Genomic DNA, 9,153 nt, shown 5'->3' on the forward strand with positions numbered 1-9,153 from the left:
GTTCATAACATCATACTGGTTACCTACTTGTAGATTCCATCCATCCTTCATCCAAATACAAGTAGCATTCTGGTGGGACCCATCCGGTACATACTGACCCCCAGACCGAACAGTGGAGCCAGCCAGTGCGGCAGGGAAGGCTGGACATGAATTGTGTGCATATGCAGATGGCTTACTCCGTAGGTAGTACTGAATTGACTCCACGATTACTTTATGCGCCCCCCGTCTCAGAAACACACACAGTGCTAAGAGGCGAACACCTCTCTTGTGATTCCAGTCTTTTGGTCAATCCTTACAATTGTCTTCGGCGACGGCAGAGCAATAACCAAAACCTACCCCTTCCTCAGCAACCGTCAAGGCCCAGAAGCATCAGCTGCTCGAAAGACCTGCTCATAAAACACACAATGGGCTGGTTTGACGGGAGATCCCCCTCCTCTTCGTCGTCTCACAGACATCACTCTCGTCGACGCTCGTCTCCCTCCCGACGTTCTACCTATTCATCCCATAATACCCGCCACTCGGCACCATCAGTCTTCAGCTTAGGCAGTGGCATCAATAATCGCGCAGGACGATCCAGCCCCTCGGTGTTCTCCTCATCCTCGTCGCGACGCGCACGACCCCGGGACGGTTTCATCCAACGAATAATTCATATCATTCAGCGCATCTTTCGCGATGCGTGGAAGTATGCCCGGGAGCACCCTATAAAGGTCTTGACATTGCTCGTGATCCCTCTCCTGACAACTGGCGTTCTGCAAAGGCTATTGGGTATGATCGGAATTCGTTTGCCTAGGAACCTCTTGGGGGGAGGGTCGACGCCGGGTCGACCTGGCGGGAACGGCCTCGCGGACAAAATCGGCGGATTGATGAACATTGCCAAAATGTTCCTGTAGCCTTTCCGATTTTGAGCTTCTATCTCCTTCGACGCTGATGATTATTTACGAACCCAAGCGCACACTTCCCCACTCGAAATCGCTTCTGCAGATGTTGTGGAGGAATTGAAACTTTAAAGATGACTACGACTACGGAAATGATGGCCATGTTTTGATTATTTGCTATTGCGGCTGCGCTACTTGTTCGAGCGCTCTTATATAATCTTCCTCGTACTTTACACCTGCAGTATATAAGGTGAAATTTACGTTGATTTTAGACACTGTTGAACTAGACGCAACACCACAGAGAAAGGCTGGCGAAAAATATTTGCAGCACTCACTGCGAATAGTTGTACTAAGTCTTTGGATATATTCAGAACATCGTACTCATGGCGAAACGCCAAGAGCCAGATGATAAGTACAGATCTATCAGCAAAGAGATCGCATCTTCTGCAAAGATCTAGACAAGAATACAAGCAAGAATGGTAGTCTCCAGTAATCTTCACCCTCCCGCCGTGGGCCAGTAATTCAAGTCTTTTGTGTACGCTTCGCTCTCCTTTTGGATGTACCCTTCTTTGAAGTCGTGGTGGAACTGATGCTATCATCGATGGACTCCTGCGACGATTCGGTCGCATCATCAGGCCTATCTAGGCCGCTGCCAGCAGCGTCGGATGAGCTCAGCACTCGACCGACGGTCTTCTGGTAGACCCAGCCGGGCAATCGGAAAACCATTGTATCACGAATGGTGGGGCGTGGGATCTCATCGATGTCGAGCAAGAACTCTTCACGGTCTCCCCCTTCCGTTTCTTCCTCGAGGAACACATGGCCGACTGAATCCACGATGAGAACTTTCCCATTCTCCGCAATCACCCGTTTCCTCTCGCCGGTTGGCTCCACCACAGCATCAGTGGTAGGCGTTGCGGTCCCAGAACTACGACCAGTGGCTCGACCTGCATTTTTCTTGCCCTCTTTGCGGTTTTCCCGGTCCATCATGCGCTTCTGGCGACGATTCATCGGCATGGCGCTGGATTCAGGTTCCGGAACAGATGTCGTTGGTTCGGGCATTAGAGCGGCACCACCACCATCCAGTCCGGGGATACCTCTGACGCCCGACTCGTCGCCCCATGCAGCCCTGCGGGCTTGACGAATGTACCGATCAACGAACTCCCTCTGGCGCTTCCAGCTCAATATGAGGGCAGCGTAGTGAGCACCGCCCCCAAAGACCAAAAACAGCCCGACCAAGACCGAGCCCAAGCCCGGGCGAAATCGGGAATAATAGTACCCGGTCCCTTTCCACTTCGGGAATCCATTCTTCAAGAAATGATCGTAACGCTCGCGAGATGGTCCACGCAGAATATTGGCAACGGTGTTCAGACGGGCCGCGCGATCGTGGGCCTCTTTGACGGCCGCATCAATCTCACGTTTCGAAGGACCCTTGTTGACATGGACACCAGCCTTTTTATTGGACTGGGCCCGGGACTTGTCCTTTGAGCTATTGGCGATGAAGGATCGTCTGACTTTATCGGGGTGGAGAAGCTTCGATTTCTGGCGGTAGGCCTTGGTCAATTCGTCTTGGTTGGCGTTTGATTTCACGCCCAGAACGTCTATATATGTGTTAAGATCATAGACCCCGGTGAGGATTGGCAGAAGAAACGTACCGTAGAATGTGACATTCGCGCCCTCTTTGGCGAGGACTTCATCACGAAGCTGGAAAATTTCGTGGTCTATGGTGACATCGAGGTTAGCATGGAGCAAGAGAGCAGCAGACAGTCTGCTAGAACCGCATAGAGGACAACTGACCTTCTTTTGTCCATGCCGCAGCCAGGACAAACAGAGCGGCGAACAGAAGCAAACGGAGTGAGATGGGCCTCATGGTATGAAACAGTGCGGTCAGGACCGCTGGGCCCAAGACAATAAGTAGGAGTTGAAGCGGGAAGAAATCAGGTCAATCAAGAGAGAAATTATAATCAATTGCTTGTCATTGCGGATGATTTGATTGAGGCGACAAGAATCAGTGATAAACATCGATGAATTCTCAAGCCCATAAAAACTGATACCTGCTTATCTGGCATCAGGCCGCTGCAGAACGCGCCACACACCGCTTTGATCTTATTGGGCAGTATGCCCTCTTTACGTAGTACGGAGTACTTACATATTATAACAGCTACCTAGTAGTCTTCGCTATTCAGTGGAAATGATCTACTCAGACACACAACGTGGACCAATAATGATCCGGGCTCACTCGCTTTCCAACTTGTGTATGCACAGTACTTTGAGACAGCAATGGGGATGACTGCGGCAGACAAGATGTGACTGACGCGCTTACAGTGCGGCCAGAGCTCTCCAAGCCCTGAACCCTTGGTTCTGGGAGGAGAAGGTGGTACTGGAAGCCGGGTTCAAGAACGCCTCAGGGCAGTCGCAATTCCTTTTTCCTTCCCCCCTCCCCATTGATGGGAGCCTTGCATGTTCTTCCATCTTTCGGCTCCCGGGCTTGCTGGCCTCAGGCAATAATCGGAGAACGACAACGAAAACAAAGACGGTCATCAAGGTCAAACTGTCAAGACATACTAAGTCATAGACTGATAGGCTGAGATTGAGAGACGCGACAAGCAGGAGGGTAAGTGAGCCTTTTCTTTTCTGGTCCCGAGCACCTCACTCCGTGCTTTTCTTTCAGCTTGACCTGCCAGCAAGGTTTCTCTATTGCTCTGCTACAAATCTGCAACCAGCATCTCCCGCCCCTCTCCACTCATCTTTTCTATTCTTAGAGCGAATCCACTTCTTCCACCGTCCGGCTGGCTATCACCTTATTTTCGTTCTTTCCTCCCACGGTTGACTGTTTCCTTCCCTTTCGTCGCTCGCCGGTTGGGGAAGTCCAGTTGTTTCCAAGAGTTTGCACTTTGCAGCCTGGAGTGCTCTTCAGCAGCCTTTATTCTGTTGTCTGTGCTTAAATGTCCTTCCCGCACTCCGGGTTGACAAAATAGGACAAGACTAACTTACGGGCGGGAGAGGCCTTGGGCGTTTGGGCCAACTAAGCCAGTTCAATTCAGTTGTGGGAATTCCTGTTCACCACTGCACTGACCGCACGCTTCCGTTGCATCCTCTTCTCCCCCTTTTCTTTGCTGCCTATTTCATATCAATCAAACACAATTCCTCTTTCATCTTTACTGCCAATAAAAGTCAACTCAAGCTGAGTCTCCGTGCTACAATTACTCACTCAACCTCTTCAAGTTTTCGTTTAACATTCGTCCCACTATCACCCTCGTCCTCTAGACTCTCAATATGAGTCCCCTCCAGATCCCTATCGATGCGATTACCTCGCGATTCGGTGAGCGCTTCAATAGTGTTCGTTCTCAATCTTTCAGCACACGCTTTGCCAACCTTCGTCCTGTTTCCGAGTTCCTTGATGTCAAGCGTATCTCGAAGCCGGCCAACTTTGGCGAGGTCCAGAGCCGGGTAAACTACAACCTGTCTTATTTCTCAAGCAACTATGCCGCCGTCTTCGTGATGCTCAGCATCTACAGTTTGCTGACAAACCCGCTTCTGCTCTTTGTCATCATATTCGTGACAGGCAGTCTCTACGGAATCGGTAAGCTTCAGGGTCGAGACCTGGATTTGGGTGTTGCCCGCTTCAATACCTCCCAGCTTTACACAGGGCTGCTACTTTTTGCGATACCTTTGGGATTCTGGGCCTCGCCTATTGCTACTGTGCTCTGGTTAATCGGAGCCACCGGCGTGGCTGTTTTTGGCCATGCCGCTTTTATGGATAAGCCTATCGAGAATGCTTTTTCCGAGGAGGCGGTCTAGGTGGTCGGCCGCGAACTCCTTACGGTATGCCCCGATGGGGAAGATCACCGGGGGCAAAAGTGGGGAGACAGACTAGGAGACGTGCGGCTCCGTGGGTGGATGAGGGCTCAAGGTTTGAGGAGTTAGGTAGCGAAGAGGAGGAGGAGGATGATGATGATGACGTATACGTCTGCCGCGACACGCGCGCACTGTACGCAAGACAGGTGACGGCTGAGAATATGGGTGGAGGATCAGTTCGACGAAGGCGGATGGTAGAGTATGACGATGGAGACAACATGGCGGCTGTCGATGAGATGGACTATGACCTACACGATAACATGGACAGCACGATTGCATATGCAGTGCAGTTAGCCATGAAGGATAAAGAGGAGCGGCTAGTGGATCAGGCACTTGACCGAATACGGCGCGCACAGGTTCAGGGTCAGAAGAACGTGCGCTTATCAAAACGGGAGCTGGAGGCGATTGAGCGCAAGCGAATGGAATCGAGAGAAACACCGGAGCTTGATCCCCGCGGCAGCCCTCTCAAAGGAATGTCCTCTGGTAACCGACACCTGAGGTCTCCCGCAAGCCCCAACAAACGAGTCTCTGGGGGGATTTCACGCGGCAATTCAAATGTTTCATCTCCAAGTAAACATGGCATGCCGTCTTCCTTGGCAGATAACAATAGTGCCTATGCCTTTTGGGCGAGGACTTCAGGTGTTTCCCTCGTGCCTGAAGCCTCACCGAAGTCGCCCTCTGCTCGCCCCCAACCCAATCACACGCCCCCTCGGTCTCCGCTCCAGCCAGCTTACTCTTCAGAGCGATCGCCATCGGTACCTCTTGTTCGCAATCCTGAATCCATGCGTGGACCGGCCTTTACACGTCCTCTCTCCGATGATCCCCAATGGGTATCCACCTATCAGCCTCCATATCCTATGGATCCCCCGCCGCACCCGCTAGATCATTGGCGTGGCTCAGTCGGCCGTGTGGGAACGACATCCATGCTCGACTATCGGACTGTTCTCAATGGTTCTCCCAACAGCGCACATAATGCGACAGCATCCCAAGGACGATTGGGCAAGGCGACGGAGAAATACCTTCGGAATGGCGAGGGGCATCAGAGCAGTGATCTGGACGACAATAGCGATGAATTGCATATTGTAGACGTGGTGGAGCGGAGAGTGCCCGCCGGCATGCCAACGCGGGTGCCACCTGGGCGAGGACGTCGTCAGCGCGGCAGCCGTCCTTGATCTTCCAAGCAGCTTGGGTCCCTATATATTCTATACGGGGTGTTCTTGGGGCTTGTGTTTTGTATGCGTGCCTCCTGGGGGCATACTGCCGTCGTCCCGAGATTTCGAACCTATAAAAGCGTCACGGAGTTTATTAGACTGGAGCCATTAGCTACTCAATCCTTACACAATGTCAGATTAGTGTGCGAGCTTGGAGCGTGTGTATATAGTAGTTGGTAATCGAGCTGGTCGATACCAGGTAGAGTACACACAACAGCTAAATGGGATGTCCATGTTTGACTGTGGAATTAATGCTGTGTGCTCTGTACAGTAAGTGGAGTACATGCTGAGTTTATCTAGTGGGTAAGCCGTAAACCCGACAGAAAACAGAAATAAAACCAATGGAAACAAATTCCTAAGGGAAAAGAGCCTGGAGAGGAGGAGCTCGGAAAGAACAAAAGGTGACTACTTGAGTGGTAACGCTGGGGGGAAAGAAAGCGGAAGAGGGAAATTGGTCACTGGCGATGACGTCGATGAAGTCATGGCTCGTTCGGGCTTGAGAGCGGGACTAAATAAGGTACGGTCCTGTCCTGAGGTGCAGTGTACTGTACACTGTACAGTACAATGTATGATTTTGTGAGTGGTGATGATGATGCGGTGGGTCGAGCTTCGTCGTCGTCATGGGTCCTTCTGCCCCAGCAATTGATAATCATGATCACACCCCCCCCCCCCTCCTTTGGGTCACCTTTACTCCCTCCTATTTGTATTCTCTTGCGTCCTCTATCTTCTTCATCTGCTGTCGTTCGATATCCTTTGCTTCAAGCTCTTCAAGCTTGGCACCGCATCGGCAGGCTTAAGCCACTTCCGCCCTTTCCGTTCCAGCCGATCGCTTGACCAAGGTTTACTCTACTTTTTACAGAAATACTCTCATCAGCCTGTGCTGGTCTCTCGGTGAGGAGCTAAAGAACGAACATATACAGCGCAAATACCTCAGCGCAAGAATACTGTATTGAATAACGATGTGGATCATCTCATTCTGGGTTTTCCCGGTCGTCTCAGCATGCACCTGGATCGGTACGCGCCCTGCCCATAGTAAAGATCGCACAAGACTCTCATCGGCTAGAATTGAATGCTAATCCAATCACTGCTCCAATTCAGCCATGCTAATCGCTATGCTGGCAACCTGGGCTCGAGAAGGTAGCCCTATTTACGAAAGTATGGAATCCGGTCAGACCATAGCGTAAGTTTTCTCTGAAATCAGCCAACCCGTGGAAACTTGAGCACATGGAGCTTCGAAGTCCAAGTCACAGTTTATGTGCATGAAACTAACATGAACGACCACTTGGAACACCTCTAGTTATATCTCAGACGTCGGCGCACAGGGTCTCAAGCCATTGTTCATCGCAGGGAGCTGCGTAACCGTCGTCTTCCTCGACCTCTCTTTCCTTTCTGAACGATGGCTTCGACACGCCGGCCAGTTAGTACCCAACAAGGGCCTCTTCGATAAGTGCTGCGCGATCGCCTCGATCTGCTTCTCCGTCGCCGGCGCGTTAGGGCTAATCCTGCTCTCAATTTACGATACCTTGCGGCATCCGCACATGCATGATGGGTTCCTGGTGATGTTTCTGGTCGGCTACCTCATCAGCGCGATCCTCATCTGCTGCGAATACTGGCGCTTGGGCATCTTCTACCGCTCTCAACATCGCATTCTCCTGGCCAGTTTCTGCGTCAAGCTCGCTTTTGTGATCATCGAGATTGCTCTAGCGATCGCATTTGGGGTTCTAGGCCGAAAAGGCGGGCATTATCGCAATACCGCTGCGGTTTTGGAATGGGGTAAGTTCGGTTTTCAGCCCCCAAGTTACGCTTGGTGGCGCATAACACTCAAAACCGGACCCGTCCCAAATAGCTGACAAATAATTGGGTTGTTAGTGATCGCTTTGATTTTCACATTCTATGTCCTATCCTTCGTGATCGATTTACTACCATCTGTCCGTACTCGGAAACACGTACCGCAGGGCGAGAAGTTGATCCGGAACGGACACGCCTATGCCAGCAACAGCAGCGACGGAGGGACGTACGAGGAGCCCGTCACGACAGATTCGGCGGGACCGAATGCCAGTTACTACCGCGGCCAGCGAATATAATAAAGGACCCCGTCATTATTTCCCGAGCGGCCTAGGGACAAGAATTGCTTTTTGATTGTTCATTGCACATATAAAGTCACACATGTGAGACGAGGCGATAATATCTACGATACCCTGTGGGTCCTTTTGTTCTTTAGAGTCTGATTTCTTGTTCTGTCATTATATCTCAACCTTGGTTATTGTAATAGGGTCAATTTTGGGTGGGAGTCCATTTGTTCTGCCTACCCGAGTTTTGCCGGTCCTTGTTGGATACAAAGCAAAGAATGGAGCAAGTCGATTTCCAGTTGCCCGTAGCCATGAGTAGGTCTTGCTTGCAGCCCCACATGCTCCGACCTGTGATTAGGTAGGTAGATACTCACTTTTATGCTGTCTATATGGGTATTTTGATTAGATCCCAGACGGCATCATGCAAGTAAATTCTTCTTGACCCGCTCCAACATTTCCTCATCCACCCCGGCCTGCTTCAAATACCCCTCGACACCCCCATATTTAGCTTCAAGATGCGCGCAGATCTGCGCCGTAAACCCCTCGGGACACTTGGTATAATCCTCCGACAGCCCCAGCAGCCGAATCTCCTTCATCCGCTCCGCCACCTCGATGACCAATTCTCCCTCGGAGAGAACATAATCGGCCCGAATGGCGTCTTGGGGTACAGCACCTGTCAGAAGCAGAAGAAGCAGAATGATCAGTCCTGTGCGGTCCTTGCCCTGGGTGCAGTGGACGATAACGGGATAAGGATAGGGTGGTGAGATGAATGTAGTCGAAGGATCCGTGCTGCCGCCACCATTGCTGGTTGTACTTTGCTTCGATTCGCGTTGTGCGTCGCCACCGGCAAATACTTCGAAAATCTCCCGCATCTCGCTGACGCTACTATCGAGTGTATCGATGCCGAGCCCGATGAGGCCACGGGGAGACATGACCTGCTGGCCTACGATGATGACGGCATCGTTTCGGTAGCCTGATGCTGCGAAAGCAATGACTTTGCTTTGTTTCGGTACAACTCGATTAGTCTTTGCATTGTGTGCTTTGCTTCGTCTTTTTTTTTTGGGTTCACTGGTCCGCTGGTGGGTGGGGGGTGGTGGTGGGGGGGGCTCAAGAAAGATGATACCCGACTAAGCAAGAACGAAG

At 51.4% G+C, this 9,153-nt stretch overlaps 6 protein-coding genes across 6 annotated transcripts in view; 4 read left to right on the forward strand and 2 right to left on the reverse strand.

Moving 5' to 3' along the window:
- The first annotated feature begins 44 nt into the window (after positions 1-44).
- On the forward strand, positions 45-1,144 carry BO97DRAFT_286437 (uncharacterized protein). The gene is made up of 2 exons (XM_025691115.1): positions 45-86; positions 188-1,144. The coding sequence occupies exon 2, from the start codon at positions 405-407 to the stop codon at positions 888-890; it is 486 nt and encodes a 161-aa protein (XP_025545903.1). The 5' UTR covers positions 45-86; positions 188-404; the 3' UTR covers positions 891-1,144.
- An 86-nt stretch (positions 1,145-1,230) lies between these two features.
- BO97DRAFT_474099 (putative endoplasmic reticulum DnaJ domain protein Erj5) lies at positions 1,231-2,923 on the reverse strand. The gene is made up of 3 exons (XM_025700294.1): positions 2,670-2,923; positions 2,528-2,593; positions 1,231-2,473 (listed from the first exon to the last, which is right to left on the reverse strand). Exons 1-3 carry the CDS (start codon positions 2,740-2,742, stop codon positions 1,398-1,400), a joined length of 1,215 nt encoding a protein of 404 aa, XP_025545904.1. The 5' UTR covers positions 2,743-2,923; the 3' UTR covers positions 1,231-1,397.
- Positions 2,924-4,148: 1,225 nt separating this feature from the next.
- BO97DRAFT_429961 (putative COPII vesicles protein Yip3) lies at positions 4,149-4,673 on the forward strand (the record flags this gene model as incomplete). The annotated part of the gene is made up of 1 exon (XM_025697407.1): positions 4,149-4,673. The coding sequence occupies one exon, from the start codon at positions 4,149-4,151 to the stop codon at positions 4,671-4,673; it is 525 nt and encodes a 174-aa protein (XP_025545905.1).
- Positions 4,674-4,699: 26 nt separating this feature from the next.
- BO97DRAFT_358101 (uncharacterized protein) lies at positions 4,700-5,902 on the forward strand (the record flags this gene model as incomplete). The annotated part of the gene is made up of 1 exon (XM_025692238.1): positions 4,700-5,902. The coding sequence occupies one exon, from the start codon at positions 4,700-4,702 to the stop codon at positions 5,900-5,902; it is 1,203 nt and encodes a 400-aa protein (XP_025545906.1).
- Positions 5,903-6,606: 704 nt separating this feature from the next.
- BO97DRAFT_409460 (Frag1/DRAM/Sfk1 family protein) lies at positions 6,607-8,301 on the forward strand. Its single transcript, XM_025696068.1, has 4 exons — positions 6,607-6,955; positions 7,040-7,121; positions 7,239-7,714; positions 7,811-8,301. The coding sequence occupies exons 1-4, from the start codon at positions 6,901-6,903 to the stop codon at positions 8,023-8,025; spliced, it is 828 nt and encodes a 275-aa protein (XP_025545907.1). The 5' UTR covers positions 6,607-6,900; the 3' UTR covers positions 8,026-8,301.
- A 128-nt stretch (positions 8,302-8,429) lies between these two features.
- Positions 8,430-9,153, reverse strand: part of ptyA (putative tyrosine/serine protein phosphatase) — a gene marked incomplete at both ends in the record, with an annotated part of 1,554 nt that continues 830 nt past the window's right edge. Inside the window, one exon of the mRNA XM_025694338.1 lies at positions 8,430-9,009. Within this exon, the coding sequence (XP_025545908.1) occupies positions 8,430-9,009 (580 nt within the window). The remainder of the gene's footprint in view (positions 9,010-9,153) is intronic.

This window comes from Aspergillus homomorphus, assembly GCF_003184865.1.
Source record: "Aspergillus homomorphus CBS 101889 unplaced genomic scaffold BO97scaffold_91, whole genome shotgun sequence".
Taxonomy (NCBI): domain Eukaryota; kingdom Fungi; phylum Ascomycota; class Eurotiomycetes; order Eurotiales; family Aspergillaceae; genus Aspergillus; species Aspergillus homomorphus.

Bases quoted from the DNA above. Each gene is read 5' to 3' on its own strand.
- BO97DRAFT_286437 (XM_025691115.1), top strand. From the start codon at position 405: ATGGGCTGGTTTGACGGGAGATCCCCCTCCTCTTCGTCGTCTCACAGA.
- BO97DRAFT_474099 (XM_025700294.1), bottom strand. From the start codon at position 2,742: ATGAGGCCCATCTCACTCCGTTTGCTTCTGTTCGCCGCTCTGTTTGTC. The intron at 2,594-2,669 runs GTCAGTTGTCCT...ATGTCACCATAG, and splicing joins TGCGGCATGGACAAAAGAAG to ACCACGAAATTTTCCAGCTT. The intron at 2,474-2,527 runs GTACGTTTCTTC...ACACATATATAG, and splicing joins CGCGAATGTCACATTCTACG to ACGTTCTGGGCGTGAAATCA.
- BO97DRAFT_409460 (XM_025696068.1), top strand. From the start codon at position 6,901: ATGTGGATCATCTCATTCTGGGTTTTCCCGGTCGTCTCAGCATGCACC. The intron at 6,956-7,039 runs GTACGCGCCCTG...GCTCCAATTCAG, and splicing joins CTCAGCATGCACCTGGATCG to CCATGCTAATCGCTATGCTG. The intron at 7,715-7,810 runs GTAAGTTCGGTT...TTGGGTTGTTAG, and splicing joins CGCTGCGGTTTTGGAATGGG to TGATCGCTTTGATTTTCACA.